This window comes from Mustela nivalis, assembly GCF_964662115.1.
Source record: "Mustela nivalis genome assembly, chromosome: 3".
Taxonomy (NCBI): Eukaryota; Metazoa; Chordata; class Mammalia; order Carnivora; family Mustelidae; genus Mustela; species Mustela nivalis.
This window is the reverse complement of record NC_139022.1, coordinates 91,821,328-91,837,852: the sequence shown is the minus strand read 5'-3', so window position 1 is coordinate 91,837,852 and position 16,525 is coordinate 91,821,328. Positions and strand designations below refer to the sequence as shown.

General features: G+C 35.2%; 1 protein-coding gene across 11 annotated transcripts in view; it reads left to right on the top strand.

The window, feature by feature from the left end:
- The window catches only part of NDUFAF2 (NADH:ubiquinone oxidoreductase complex assembly factor 2), a 357,071-nt gene that overhangs the window by 195,376 nt on the left and 145,170 nt on the right, over positions 1-16,525 (top strand). For 10 of the 11 annotated variants that reach the window (XR_014310371.1, XR_014310372.1, XR_014310373.1 and 7 more), the window contains one exon: positions 3,212-3,252. The exons of the other annotated variant lie outside the window; for it this stretch is intronic. Coding sequence is in view for 6 of the 10 variants with exons in the window: in XM_082725906.1 (XP_082582032.1) it covers positions 3,212-3,252 (41 nt within the window). In the remaining 4 variants the exon portion in view is untranslated. The remainder of the gene's footprint in view (positions 1-3,211; positions 3,253-16,525) is intronic. 11 annotated transcript variants of the gene reach the window in all.

Genomic DNA, 16,525 nt, shown 5'->3' with positions numbered 1-16,525 from the left:
TCTACTCAAACAATGGTTACATTATAATGAAGACTGATACAGAATCCACCATACAGATATAATTAGCAATGGCAAAATCATTATATAGTTTATAATTGGATAGAGGTTCAATTCCAGATTGTTATGAGGATTTAAAAAAAAGAAATATAATGATTTGATATTAATGCTTATTTTTATTCCTTCCTCTTCCTAACCTTTGCCAACCTTCAGCAGGGTATTTCCTTTGTTGCATATAGTGATTGGGAAAGTTAGGGAATATTATATAAATGAGTGATCACATTGAATATTTCCAGCTGTACCCTTTATTGGATACATAGCAGTAAATTGGCATCAACCATCATCTCAAGAACATTACAAGTATCTGGTTATTGTAGAATTATACAAATTTATCTCAGCAATTGCATTTATTTATCTAGATAAAACAAAGATCTTTTTCCTTGAGCCATTTAAAACAGAGCTAAGGAAGTCCTGTATCTTTCCTGAGAGAATAGTGTGTCCCATGAGGGGACTATTCTAGGCAGTTCTTAATACATTATTTGAGTTATATTGCATTCTTCCATGCATGAATTTTATAAACTTATACAAAACCAGTAAACTTTAGAAAGTACATACAAGCGTTAATCTATTAATTTACACTGGGATTTTTAAAAATTATTGAGATTCTATTGAAGTATTTTTCTGACTTTACCAAAAATCTGAAAGTGCAGCTTTATAGACTCATCCATAAGACCGATTGTTGTTGTAAGTTGTTTTTCTCATGGTAATAGTAAGTATGCTGTGTGCCTTTATTTTTTCAGTGTGATCTCATGCCAATAATAGGTGGTCACAGACTCTCAAGTACATGGTATTCATTAGTAAAAAGTGTAATATTTAGTAATGATTGTTATTTTAAAAATAATAATGATTTTTGTTTTAGATAACATGAAAGTATTTTTGAATCAAGACAGATAGTTCTTGCTACAAGGCCTTACTTATTGGTAGCCCTAGTACAGAGGCAGGCAAACTTCTTTAAAAGGCCAGGTGATAAATGTTTTGGGCTCTGTGGGTTCTACTATTTTTGTTACAACTACTCAACTCTGTTGGTGTAGTACAAAAGCAGCTATAGATAATATGTAAACAAATAAGTGTGGCTGTGTTCCAATAAAACCTTACTTAGTGACACTGAAATTTGAATTATATATAATTTTCATGTGTCGTGAAATATTGTTCTTCATTTAATATTTTTTTCAACCAATTAAAAATGTAAAAACAAACCTTGGGTTCCATTTAGCTTACGGGCTATATAGTTTGCTGACCCTGCCCTAGCAGTTGATTTTTCTGAATTAACTTTCTAATTTACTTTAAAACTAAAGATTTACTACTTAAAACCGCTTAAAACCTTTTAGAGGTATATGGCTCATATTGAATTATTTCAAAAGAAGCCTCTGTCCTAGAAAAATAAATGTCTATAAATAAAGTTAAGTAACTTAACTTGACCATAAAGAGGCAGTTGAAAATTCCATAAAGCACTAATTTCCATGATTGCACAGAGGAGTTTTACTATTGCTGAGCTGGATTTTCTAACACAGGCAAAAGTTCCATTACAACAAATAGTCATATAGTGAAAGTATTTTATAGTGGATATATTCATTAACAGCTGTATTAAGTACCTGCTGTTTGGAGACATTTAAGTGGTAGAAACATAAATCTCCCATGCATGCATCTTGCCCCTGACAACCTTACAAACCTAACAAGGAACATAAAATCTGTATAAGTTGTGGCTAGAGAGGGACCAAATAGGAATAGAAGATAAGGAGAAAGAGAATGCAGAGAACAACGGGTGAAAACTTAGAAGCTAGAGGGCAGAAGGTTAAAATGCTGGGACTGTATTTAAAATACATTTATGGAATCAGCGCAAGGCCTGCAGTTAAATGTTGTTCTCTGTACCCCAATAGCCATTCAGTACTGGGCTTGTCATGAGGACAGTTCCTGGTGCTATGACTTGGATGACAGAAGGCAGGCTGGTGGAGCTGGTGGGAAGAGAAGGGAGCTAGTTAGCAGGCAGAGCTCAGGTTTTAGAGCCTGAGGGGGTTGATTCCCAGGCTGTTATTCACTAATTATGTGAGTTTAGGCAGATTGCTCAATCTTTCTGAACCTCAGTTTCCCAATCTGTAAAACAGGGTTAGTAATTCTTACTTTCTGGCATGTAATTAAGGTTATGCCCTATTCCTCTTCCGAGTTGTGTGTTCTTGCTTATTTCTTGCTGAAATTGGTGAGGCTGCTTAGTCGATCCTGGGTAGCTTTTGGAGCTAGAGACAGGGTCAAATCTGGACTCAGATGCCACCGTTACTACCTAACGTGTAAATTTGAGAAAGTTATTTAATTTTTCTATTAAATAAGGATACCTTACAGTTTTGTGATGAAAACTAAATCAACTAAAGTGATCAAGCAGTTTTCTACTTTTTAAAGACCAAATTTCTAAAGTATACTTTATCATAGTTTTCTATCTATCCCCATACGCCAAGCAGATATTATTAATCTCAGTGTTTTTGAGTCTGTTGTAAAAAAATATATATAGGTTTATGGTGATAATGATAGTATTAACTTAGACTTAATGCTTCCTGTATGCCAGACTAAGCTAAGAATCTATAGATATCATTTAACATTCACAACAAACTCTAAAATGTAGATACTTTTATAATTTATATTTTACAGATAGGAATCTGTTTTTTAGAAAATTAAACAGCTTCCCCCAAGTGACACAGCTAGTAAGTGATGAAGCTGGGATTTGAACCCAGAAGATCTGATTCTACTCCTAAATGATGTACTATATGTCTTCCATGTGATTCTGATACACTTCCCTAGAGGCACCTGCCCCAGTTTTTTCCTGTTGCTATAAGGCATCAGGCACTCAGTTGAATTCAGACAATTATGAGGTCTGATTTTAGATATGGACTGTCCCCTCTTTAATAAACTCCCTATGCTGTTGTATTTTTTTATGATACAAATCACAACCTGACATCATATGTTTTGTGTATTTGTTTATTGTTCCCCTTCACTAGTGTAAGTGCTGCAGGAGAGGAGGAAATTCACGTTTAGTTCCTTCTTGTATACCCAGTGCCTAAAACAACATGTAACAGGTGCTAATAAATATTTGTTTTCATGCATGAATGAATAAAATGCTTGTGTAAATTATCAAAAACTTACATTTAAGTATCATTTTTCTTTCTAGCTTGGATTAGAAAAACAAGAAAGACTCCACCTACTATGGAGGTAAGAATACACAATGAAAATATTCAAATAGCTTGTTTTAATAACGCTGTGTTTCTCAATTGGGAGTTTACATAGAGCCTCAGATAAATATATGCATCTTCCAGAGGGTTAATTTTACTCCAGAGAAAACAATTTAAAATGTCTTTTTAATAAAATAAATGCACAAGTTATGGAATATAACATGAAATTCATATGAAGTTTTAAATGAAATAAAAATGCAGTACAAAACAAAAATACATTTTTGAAAGTTTAGACTTAGGAGCAGTTTGCCTCAGGACATTTTGCCTAGTTCCTGGGAGCTTTGTTTTGATGTGGGTGTTTGGTGAAAAGTCTGAGAAACACTGAATCTCATGGTCCTGTCCATTTTGCCCTTAACTTTATAGCAACTGTAAAATTTTGTAATCTTATATACATTTAACTCTATCTGAAGAAATTTTAAAATATACAATTAGCATGTAATATAAAACACTCAGTAATTAATAGTTGAATTTTTATTTTAAACTTCAGAAACATAGTTTTGGTAGTTTACAGAATATAAAGTATAGCAATGCTGTGGTGTATATATTTTTAAAACATTTCATAATTTTCATTTTTTAAAAATATTTTATTTATTTATCAGAGAGAGAGAGAGAGAGAGAGGGAAAGAGAGCGAGCACAGGCAGACAGAATGGCAGAGGGAAAAGGAGGCTCCCTGCCGAGCAAGGAGCCTGATATGGGACTCGATCCCAGGACGCTGGGATCATGACCTGAGCCGAAGGCAGCTGCTTAACCAACTGAGCCACCCAGGTGTCCCAATTTTCATTTTAAGACAATAGCATAAAGTGTTCTAAAGTTATTTCATAAGAAGTAATGTATTTCAAAAGAGGAAAATTTCCAAATTCATTAGTGTACTGCCTATTCTGTTTCTTCTATTTATGACTTCCCTCCTGTTTTCTCTCCCCCTCTGCCATCACTGCTACAACCCGGATGACAACAGAAATGGGCTCCAACACTCTGGTCCCACTTGTTGTGTACTCCAGGTCAGAATTCATGATGACTCCTAAATTGACATACTTATGCTTCATTTCTCCTATACTGACCCCATTAATGTTTGTTAGGCCAGGGTCTGAATGGTCTCTAAGCCCATTTCTAGTTTTGAATGTTGCTTCCACTTTGACCCTGCCCTACTCTTGTCAGACATTCTTTCTAATATCAGTGAACCTTGGAATAAAAAGGAAGAAAAGTCATTGTGATCCAAGATTCAGAATTATCCCCAGTGGTTTATAGTGGTAGGCAGCATTGAGAAGCCCTCCAGAGTCCCCTTCTCTTGACCATAATAAGAACTCCTGTTCTCAGAACTAAAGATGATTCTTCCATCCTTAGAACTTTAAAAGGCTTCTTCCGTGGAAACATTGGTATACAAAGTGATTAACGTCCTATCAATCTCACCCTTCTTATGCTCTTCTGTACCGCCCCAACACACACACACACACACACACACGCACACACACACCTCTTTCTCTCCCTCCTGATCTTTTCCATTGTGTTTCAGGAATTTCTGTTTCTTTTTTAGCAGATTATCCTCACCTTTCATATTTTCTTAGGACCTTTCTCTGACAGAAAGCCTCAACTGAAATTTGTTTGTGTCTAAAAGGTACTGAGGCTCTTCGTGCTCATTTTACCACAACCCACAGAAACAAAGTGGGTTCAACTGCCCTTCTTTCCCTAGTCACTTGCAAAAGTATTGTTTCATTTTGTGGGCCCAAAGGAGAGTAGTAACTTTGCAATCTAAGTATATTTTCCTGTCCCTGTTTATAATTTTTGTCTCTGCCAACGTCTAGGCCACTCCCCATACTGATAGTGGAGATGAGAACCAAATTACAGAGTTCTCCTTCAGTGCCTTCCCAGGTCTTAGCCATTCAGTTGTTTGGTTTTTTTTTTTTACTTCATCCACACTAATATCCCTACCTCAAGTGAACAGCCACTTTGATAGCCACACCTTAGTTCTTATCATCACCAAACAGTGCTCTACCACTAAAACTTGTAAACTGTCAAATTTCAGATTCTACATGTTGTATTAAGAGAGTAAAACCTACTTAATGTAAAATAAGACAAGTATACAGAGAACCACAAGAATTAAATGTATAGCTTAATGGGTTATTATAAGGTGAATTCCACACAGGTCAAAAACAGAACTCTGTCAGCTGCTCCAGAATCATATGCCCTGTATCAGTACAACCTCCCCCAAAAGAAACCCCGAACTTGACTTTTACAATGATCATTTTCTCAGTTTTAACTAATTCGACCACTCAGATGTACATGATAATTTAGAGTTGTCCATTTTGTAAAAACTTCATATTTGATTTAAATCTCATGTCAATCTGTGTGGTTCTCCTCCATCCCTTTTATTTTTTGCTAAGTTTGTCTGTTGAAAAACCCAGTCCATTTCACCTATAGAGCTTGCCACAGTTTAGATTTTGTTTGTCTTATGTTCTTCATGTGGTTCAACATGTGACTCTGTCTCTTTGAATTTCACAGCTGGAGCCATAGGCTGGATACCCATATTTTGATCTTTTTGTCAGGATTGTAGAAAATGTTTGACAAGACTATGTGAGAGCACATCTGGTTGTCCCTCTTTTAGTGGTCATCACAGTTGCTTTGTTTAAAGCCTGTAGCAGTTCATTGAAAACAACATTGTAATCTTGCATGCCTGTTAAACCTAGTTAGTTTTCAAGATGTTACCAATCAGTTGAGCTCTCTACTTTTTTTCAAGTCTCTTAGTGAACTCCTACCCCGAAGAGACTTTTGTCCCTTTCACCTTTACACTATGGTTAAAAGCTAGCCAATAATGCTTAAAATGCCATTTACAGTAGCACCAGAACATAAAATACCCTGATATAAATTAAGCAAAATGTATGCAAGACATGTACACTTAAAACTACAGAATGCTAGTGAGAGAAATTGAAGAAGACCTAAATTAATGGAGAGAAATGTCTGTTCGTGGGTAGGAATATTTAATATTGCTGAGATGTTAATTCTTCCAAATTGATCTGCAGCAGCAAGTCTTACACTTTATTGTGCATCAGAATCATCAGAAGCCTTGTTAAAACACAGATTGCAGGGTCCCAGCCTTAGAGTTTTTGACCCACTAGGTCTAGGGTAAGGCCTGAATATTCTCTCTCTTTTTTTTTTATTTTAAAGATTTTTATTTATTTATTTGAATATTTTCATTTATAACAAGTTCCTAGGGTGACGTTGATGCTACTGGTCTATACTTTGTGAACCACTGAAGTAGAGAGTCAGTCAAATACAAATCCAATAAAAATCCCATTAGACTTGTAGAAATCAAGATGTATATGAATTCTAAAATGTATTTGAAAATGCAAAGCCCTAAAGTAGCTGAAAGCGATCATGGAAAAGGAGAAAAAAATTAGAGGACTTATATTGTCTGATATTAAGATTTACTCTGTAGTTATTACTATAGTAATCAAGACAGTGTGGAAGTGGCATAGAGATATATAAATAAGTGAATGGAAAAGAATAGAGCATCCAGAAATAGACACTATACATCCAATTGGCTTTTGACAGCAGCACCAAAGGAACACAGTTACAAATGGAAAGTTTTTTCAACAAATGATGCTAGAAGAACTTAATATCCATGTGGAAAAAAAAATAAGCCTTGATCCCTACCTAACATCATGTACCAATGTTAGTGTAAGATGGAGCACAGACTAAACAGAAAAACTAAAACTCATAAAGCTTCTAGAAGATACGTAGTGGAATATCTTCACAACTTTGAGGGAGGCAGGACATAGAAAGCATGATCCAGAAGGGAGAGGCATTGATGATTAAACTTAATCAAAATTTAAAACTAAGCTTATTCAAAGAGAACATTAGGAAAGCAATACACTAGGAGAAAATAGTCACAATCCATGTATTTGACAAAGGACTCCAGACTATATAAAGAACCCATCAACTCAATGACCTAAAAGAAAAAAAGACAAAGCTAATAAAAATTGGATAAAAGTCTTAAACAGTCACTTCATAAGATAGGAGAATTATTACTAAGCATATGAAAAGATACTCACCATCTCTAGTCATCAGGGAAACCACACTGAGATGCCACTGCACTGCACACCCATGAAAAGAGCTGAAATTCAAAAGGTTAACACTAGTTCTAACTAGAGCAACCATCCCTTTCATACAGTGCTGGTTATTGTGAAAATATTACAACCACATTCCAAAACTGGCTGTTTGTTATAAAATCAAATACACACTTACCCTGTGACCCCCACATTTTTTCTCCTGGCCTCTTTGAAGGCTTAAAGGAATAAATTTTTAAACACACTTCTTGGGAAAGCCTAGTCAAAAGAAAGTTTCACTTATTGGCAGACCATACAAGGCCTCCTGATATATGCCCAACTGAGTTTTCTACTTTTCTCCTTACACTTGATATACCCACTCTCCTCTCCAAGGATCTTCATGCTATCTATCTCTCAGGTTTGCTGTCTTTTCCCTCTCTTACCAGGTGGCACACTTCTGCTTGTGCTTAATTCCCCTTAAAATTCTTTGATGTTTTCCTCAACTGTTTTCTCAACTTTTTATCTCCTAGAGTTAATTACTCCTTTCTAGGTATAACTATACTGCCTTGTGCAGCTGTATAGCCATTTAAGTTTAGTGTTATCATTCTTTGTTTAGTTCATCCATTTTTCTGACTATTGTCAGAAAAATTGTGAGAAAATATTGTGAGCTGTATAGCACAAAGATTGTGTCTCATTCATTTGTTTGTCACAGGCACCTAACACAGAGCCTGATTCATTATTGGATAGGCTTTTGTTGACAAAAGTGGACTGTATAGCCATTTAAGTTTAGTGTTATCATTCTTTGTTTAGTTCATCCATTTTTCTGACTATTGTCAGAAAAATTGTGAGAAAATATTGTGAGCTGTATAGCACAAAGATTGTGTCTCATTCATTTGTTTGTCACAGGCACCTAACACAGAGCCTGATTCATTATTGGATAGGCTTTTGTTGACAAAAGTGGAAATCCCAGTGCCATGTCAATATATTACATGGTTTCCATGACATTGAACTTCTGACAGCCAACATAAGACTTTGTAAAAGTGAACATATTTTGAAGGTGAGCATTGCCCGTCCTGCTATCCTAGAAATACACATTTTACTGTAGGTTGCCAATATAGTACAGCCATTTTCATCAGTGTGGTACAAGTTGAATTAACATGTCACAAAATTAATGCAATGGACTTTTCCTAATGACAACTTTATTCCATTAGAAATCACATGTAGCAAATATTTTTAAATATTGCTTTTCCTTTCATACTGAAAAAACAGTAGGAAACAAAATAAAGTTTTCCACTTCAAAAAGGAAATAGATGTATTGCTAAGTATTGACAAAATACATGACTCAGCAATAGGTTTACTGACAGTAGAAGAAAGCTGTAATGATAGACCTCACTTACTTTTTCCATGAAAAAGGAAGAGGAAATTCTAGAAACCAGTAGGTAATGGAGGTGGAGATGGTGATGCTGTAGTGAAACAAAAGGTTGGGGTAATGTAGGATAATACCTCACAGTAACTTGTTTACTTCATCTTGTTCTAAGATCAGAGCTGAAAGCTCAAAACTCGCTTTTGTCCATGTCTAAGGTGATCTGGCTCTAAAAGATATCAGAATGACTAAAAGACATGCAAGTTTGAAATAAGTTGCCAGAATTTCAGTGTATTAATTTGCAATAGAAATTCAGTTGGCACAGGTAAGGAACAATAGGTTACCTAGTGAGTATGGCATTAGGATAAGGGGAGTTAAGTAAAATAAATGTTTAATTGCATCAGGCCTAAAACTGTTGTGGCCATCTCAAAGTGAGGATAATCTGACCGTAGGAATGGAAATATTTAAATAGAATTGGCCACAGTTCCCAACATCTGTCTCTATTTTAGGAATAACCTTATGATTTGTAATAGAAAAAAATTGTTACATGATGGTTGAGGCTTTCGGGGATACACTGTATGGGTTGCCAGCATTTGTCTCTTTTTGTGTATTTGTCCATTTGTCTCTCAGCATTTGTGACTGTCTTTTTTTCTTTGTTTCCCTGTTCTGACTGACATATTATTTTCTTGGCTCTTACAGTGGTTATATTATGATCAAACGTTGCTGGCCCTGCAGCTATTCTTTCATTTATTCTTTTCACATCTCTGTTCTGGCCTATAACGTGTTGATCTTACAGTTTAACTATCAGCGAGGAATCTTATTTCTGAATTCTTGAGGTCCATTTCCCCATTGTCTCCAAGTAACTGACACTTACTGATTGAATTCTCAGTGCCCAGTATTATTATGTTCATTTTATAAGTTACTGAATTGAAATATCTTAACATGGATATTTTTGCATATGTAACCTCACTTTCCTGCCACCTTAAATTGCAAAGATGGAGTGTATGTTCTCGTGGAAAAACAGACCCCCACCTCAAACCTCACACTATCACTTCTGGTTATACAGTGGAAATGGATGAGAAAATTGCAGCATGCTTGTACTCTGGGTTACAGCATCATTCATTAAAGATAAACGACCTAGAGCTGTGTGTGTCAATGGGGATAAATCTCAGAAACAAATGTCAAGCAAAAAGAGCAAATTACAGAAGATGATCATATAGTATGATACCTTTCTATAAAGTTTGAAAGCAAGGAAACATTAATGGACCTTCAAGCAAAGTTAGCAAGTTAAACTATGAATTTACTTTATCTTTTCAAGCCTAATGAAAATAACAAAGGGATTTATTTAAAAAAACATAAACCTACAAGGTCAAAAAAATTGAAGAGGCAAAAACAGCAACATTGTTTTGGAAGCTGGAAAGCAGATGAACAGGTGGTAACGGATTTAGCACAATTGAAAATGTCTTCTAATCTGGCAGAGAAGAAAGCCCAGAAGCAACCCGGTTTACATCACAGTACCCCCGAATGCTCAGTAATTGGCAGTGCCAGGAAATTCTAAAAGTGGAGTTGAGGCTGGTGCTAAAAACAATAACCCAGTTGAAAATCTGTTTAAGAAGCAATTAGATGCTAACGAATAAATTGTAGGCAAAATAGTAGAGTTGGAAAAAAGTCACCATTTTTCAGTGATCATTATAATAGCTTATTCAGGAAAAAATCATTGGTGTGTATCAAAACCATTAAGACAAATTTTGTTGGGAAACAGAATACTTATTAATTACAAAGGGGGGGGAGATTTGTTTATAGTAGATAAATTTGTGCATACCACCTTAATGCACAACTTGACATCATATGTCTCCCCTTATACAATACACAGAATCAGACAATATTCATGTCATATTTCTTAAAACGCATTATCTTTATCTAATCGTGAGGAAAGAACTGGGAAACCTAAATTGGAACATATTTCAGGACATGTCAGTGTTATGAACAACAAAAAAAGACTAATCAACATGGCAACTAAATGTAATATGTGACCCTGGGGGAGACTTAGCTATAAAGGACAGTATTGAGGTAATTAGTAAAGTTTGAACATGAACCATATATTAAATAATAGTATGATCTCAGGGTTAAGTCTCCTGAAGAAAAGAGAAGGATGTTATTAAATTCTCCTTGTGGAAGTTTGAAAACCCAGCAACTTCTCTACCCAACTGAGATCTGGGAGCTTAAATATGGAAAAGGAAAAACAGTATCCAGACAAATTTGAGGGAAGAAGTACCAATCTGAAAATTAGAGTGATTGAATGAACATATACTTACTGAACTTAACAAATGACGTTGAATTATAGGTAAGTACCTGGAAAATACACAGAATTTACTTATTATTTCCAAGGAAAACAAAGCTTAGGTAGGAAAAGGAAAAATAATCCTGGAATACTAGATAACTTACTGTTATAGTGTGTATTCATAATCATATAAATGTTGAATATTGATATACAACTATATTGAGAGTATTAAGTCTCACGAAGGATGAGATAAATCCCTTTTCAATAGTAAGTTAATATACGGTGCTTAAATTTGAAAAATAAATCATAATGTACAGATGTTATTTTGATATTGCAGAGGAGTCAGGAGCAGAGTCTTCTTTGTAACTGTCAGACATTTTCGTGACTCCCTTGTTTCGCCTGTGCCATAACGAGAGACATCAAGTGAAAGCATATAAAGTAGTTGTTTTGGGGGAGAGAGAACCATTTTTCATAATAAGCTTTGTAGAACAATGTGGCCCCTCAAATTATGTGAATATGTAATTTTGATTTAAAGAGAATTTTTTAAAACATATACACAATGCTATAGAGGAGAAGTAGCAGAGTTGTTCTCCAGAGTACCAGCAAGCACAAATTTCTGGCGTTGTGAGACCCAGCATTGTTGCTCATATTTAACTTGGCTGTGGTAGTGTGAACGCACTTACAGTGGGCATTACGTGAACAAGCGAGTATGGTTGTGTGCAGTGTAACTTTATTCACAGAGCAGGTGGTGGTTAGATCCTGGTTTGCCAGCTCCTGCTGTTGATGAGTGGTTTTCAAATTGGGATACCTTTGCCGCTGAGAACACAAAGGCTTTCAGTGGGATGTGCAGGTACAGATAGCTTTAAAGACATTAATTTCCATATTCACTCTTTTCTATATGCCATCTTTCCTAAAAATGATCCTTCTGGTCTGCCAGTTCTCCTTTCTGATGTCTTACATAGTCATCTGTATCCCACTTTTTCCAGAAGGAAAGCGTACTCCTGGTCCGTGCTCAATCTTACTCTTATGCATTGCCTTGGGGTTTAAAAATCTCCAGGGCACCAAACAGAGGCTATTAGAAAGCGAATTTCTCCTGAGGGAGAGTCTCTTGAGACTAAAGCAGAGATAGCATCAGTAAAAATTATTGAAGGGGGCAACACATTATTTCAGCCAGGTGACAAACTCACAGCCAGGATCCTTGCCTTATAGTTTCTCGTCTACCTAGCTAGCTGTCCATTCATCTCTCTTAAAATTAACATCCACAAGTGAGAAAATTGTCATGGGGACACATAATAATACATTTATTTGAATTTAAAAATTAAGTTAGACTTTTTCTGACAGAGATTAAGTCACATTTGGTTGAATGGGTTTGACAATGAGGACTGGCTCTGCCAATTAAGCTATATGGTTATATTTTCCACAGATTGAATAAGTTAAAATGCAGCTGCAAGGCTTTGACAAAAAACATACTTAAAGGATGCGTTTGATATGCAGTAAACTGGAAAATACATCCTTTACCATTGTTTGTCAACTTAATGAGCAAGATGGGTACATAGTTTTCAAAATTCTATACGTGCACCAACAAATCTAGGAAATCACTGCTCCCATTGTTTATGGATATATAAAGATGTGGTAAAAGTTTTTAAAACATGTATGAAAATGATACTCTGGGGAAGGAGAATGTTGGTGGGAGGGGTCACAGTGTTTTACTGGTCATATCTATAGTGTTTTTTTATCTGTGGTGCTTTATTTCTTAAGTTGGTTATAGCTATAGTGTTTTGTTTCTTACGCTGGATGGTGAGCACATGGGTGTATATAATATTATTAACTATATTTATACACTTGAAATATTTTATTTAAAAGAATACAATGAGACCTTGTAATCCTATATTTTAAGAGAACATGTTGGGTCCCAGATACAAAAATAAGATATGTAAAATAAACTGACAACTGAAATACTTGAAATTCTAAAATACTAAAATCACTTAAGGAGTTATCATAGCAATATGCAAAAGAAACAGTGTGTTGGGCTTCTTGGGTTTCAGTTCATAAGCTTCTGCCTTCAGGTGAGATCATGATCCCAGGGTCCTAGGATCTAGCCCTGTGTCAGGCTCCCTTTCAGCGGGGAGTCTGCTTCTCCTTCTCCCTCTGCCACTGCCCTCTCTTCCTGTGCTTTCTCTCTCAAATAAATAAATAAAATCTTTAAAAAGAAAACAGTGTGGCTTCATTTTTAGAATTCCTGTTAAAAACCTTAATGCTTATATATTTCTGGTATTCATTCAGTTACTTACTAAGCACCTGGTATGTGCTTAATAGCTGTCATAATTTTCTTTACATACCAACCTGTCCTAGATATCATAACTCTGTTAAATTATGTTTAGATTCTGTTTTTAGTATCTTTTTTTTCCTCTGCAAAAGCAAATTAGTCTGATTAATCTTTAAGGTTGCAAGGGGAAAACATTCACATATTGCTTTCAGAAATTGGGTCTTATTGAAAGTTTACACAGGAGCATTACATCTTCAGTTGCACAGTAGTTCCAAGATCCTTTTCTTTTTCCTTTCCTTTCCTTTCCTTTCCTTTCCTTTCCTTTCCTTTCCTTTCCTTTCCTTTCCTTTCCTTTCCTTTTCTTTCTTTCATTCTGGGATCTTTGGTTTCCAAGACTAGAAAGGATATATCCTTGAGCTTGGTCAACACCCTGTTCTTTAGTCACTACTAGCATTTCTTCCTCCCCAAAGATGCTGTGTCTTGATGGGTTTACCGCCATCCACAGTGAAAAGTTCCTGTTGAGTGGAGTTACGCGAGTCATTTGACCTCCCTCATGCATAGCGGATTGTGGCTATATTTGACCAGGCAAAGCAGCAGTCTTCTCCCCATTCAGAAGTACCTGAAGCTCTGCAGTTTATCCCTGCCAGTATAATTATTGGGCCTTTCTGTGACTGGCATGGCCAGAGTTACAATTTTGCCTTTTTAACTTTGTTTGATTAAAAAATTAGTATAACAATTTTAAAAACAGAAATGGTAAATTACCCCAAATCCTATGGCTGTTTGTACAGCTCAACTTTAACAAGTTATTCTTACATTGGTACATTATTATAGTTTGGGTATACTTTTGTTATTTTGTATTCTGATGTTTTTACTTAACTCTCATAATAAAAGAATAAAACAAGTACTTGAAACACAATAGCATAACACTTAGAGACGCCTTTTCTACACACCGTTTTTTATATTGATCACTAGCTTTATAAAAGCTAAAATTATATAAAATTTGCCATGCTTCTCGAGAAAAATGTGGGAGGATATGAAAGTGAATCACTTGAGCATTTTGAGCCCCTTGAAGTCTATACTCAACCATAAGCTACTGTGTCTCCCTAACTGTAGGTATTTATGAATTGTACAAGAAACTTTTATTCTAGTTTGTGTTGTCTTTCTGGTTTTCAAAATATTGATTTTAGGTAGATCTTACTAAAAAGTATCTCAAATTTCAAGCTTTTTCATTCTAAAAAAAAGCAATACTTTTCTTTTCATTCTAAAAGTATTGCTTTTTATATGCCTCTGTACAAAGCTGAGGTCTGAGTGTGAGCGTAATTTATCCTTAGCACATTTTTTTATTCTGTTTTGATCTTTTATGACCTTTAAGGAGCAGAACATAAAAGGTTTTTTCTAAAAATGTATATAAGTAAAGTGCCTTTATTTATTATTTTTAGATTTGCTTATGCTCAGTTTCTTCTGAGATTCATCATAACTTACTAGGTGCATATTAAAAAGTATACAGAATTAGTTCTGAATAGTTAACCTTCTGAGTCATATCATCAGTCACAAAGAGAAATCACATTTAGGTTTTAAAACTGGGCTTACATCCAGAGTGAAAAAGGTTAAGGGAGTTAAAATGAGGTCAGGTTTTTTTGTTTTTGTTTTTGTTTTTAATCCACACTTTCTCAATTATCTTATCCAAAACAATTTCTTGGGGCGCCTGGGTGGTTCATTGGGTTAAGCCTCTGCTTTCGGCTCAGGTCATGATCCCAGGGTTCTGGGATCGAGCCCCACATCGGGCTCTCTGCTCAGCAGGGAGTCTGTTTTCCTTCCTCTCTCTCTGCCTGCCTCTCTGCCTACTTGTGATCTCTTTCTGTCAAGTAAATTTAAAAAAATAAATAAAAATAAAAATTCAAAACAATTTCTTGTGATTTTCCTCTTATTCTTTCATGCTGGAGAAGTAGTGATTTTTTTTCACCATCTAAATTAAAAAAAAAAAAAGAAACTGCTACTGATCACTTTTATCAGATATAATGTGATTTCTTTAAGTGGGGTAATAGTGGTGCTTAGGAAGATTATATTGGTAATGTACCCTCAAAGATACCAAGCCACAGTTGATTGTCACAGTTAGGTATGCCAGATTTTATTCTCAAATATTTATTTTGACAGTGATAAAATACTACACTAATTTGCTATGTGTATGTCGTTGCTATGGTAATAAGAAATTAAGCATTTTACATAATTTTTCTGATATACATATGTTTATTGCATTTTATGTATTCAAATATACTTAATTTCCTTCTCAAATATCACATTCTGTTGCCACTGTGATGCTTTTTTTTTTTTTTTAACCAGTATTCTAAAACACGAGCAAATGAATATGTCATCTAGGGCAGGGTTTTTTCAATTTATGTGTTACATTAGAGGGCTGTGAAATCAATTTAGTGGGGTATAAGTATTTTTTTCTTTTTAATTAAGTAGAAAAAATAATGGAATAGGAAATACCAGCATATAAAACCTGACTCACAGTGAGTATTGTTTTCTGAAATTCTTGTTTCACATACATATATGCATATTTTGTGTCCATTGTAATGTAAAATGTATTTTTTACTGAATATTGAAATGTATTTCAATCTATTTTCATATTATTTATTTATTTATTTATTTTTGAGAGACAGAGAGAGAGCGCACGCACGTGCACATTTGTGCATGATCTGGAGGTAGAAGGGATGGAGGGAGAAGCAGACTCCCCACTCAGTAGGTTGCCCAAAGAAGCATTAGATCGCAGGACCCTGGGATCATGACCTGAGCTAAAGGCAGATGCTGAACCAACTGAGCCACCCAGGTGCCTGCAGTGATTAATATTTATGTGTCAAGTTCACTAAGCTATAACACCCAGATATTTGGTCAACCACTAGTCTAGAATTTGCTGTGAAGGAATTTTTTTTAGCTGATACTAACATTCAAATCAATAGATTTTGAGTAAAGCAGATTACCCTCCAGAATGTGGTTTGGCCTCATCCAATTAGTTGAAGACCGTAAGCAAAGACAGACATCCTCTGAGGAAGAGTAGATTCTACCTGTAGATTCCTTTTGGACTGAGGCAACGTCACCTCTTCCCTGGGTCTCCTCCAGACTGCCAGGCTACCATAAAGATTTGGACTTCCTAACCTCTACAATTATGTGAGTCAGTTCCCTAAAATTAATCAATTCCCCCATGTATATACATACATTCCTATACATACTATATATTAAAAATATATATATATATATACATACACATCTTTTTGGTTCTGTGTCTTTTGAGAACCCTAATA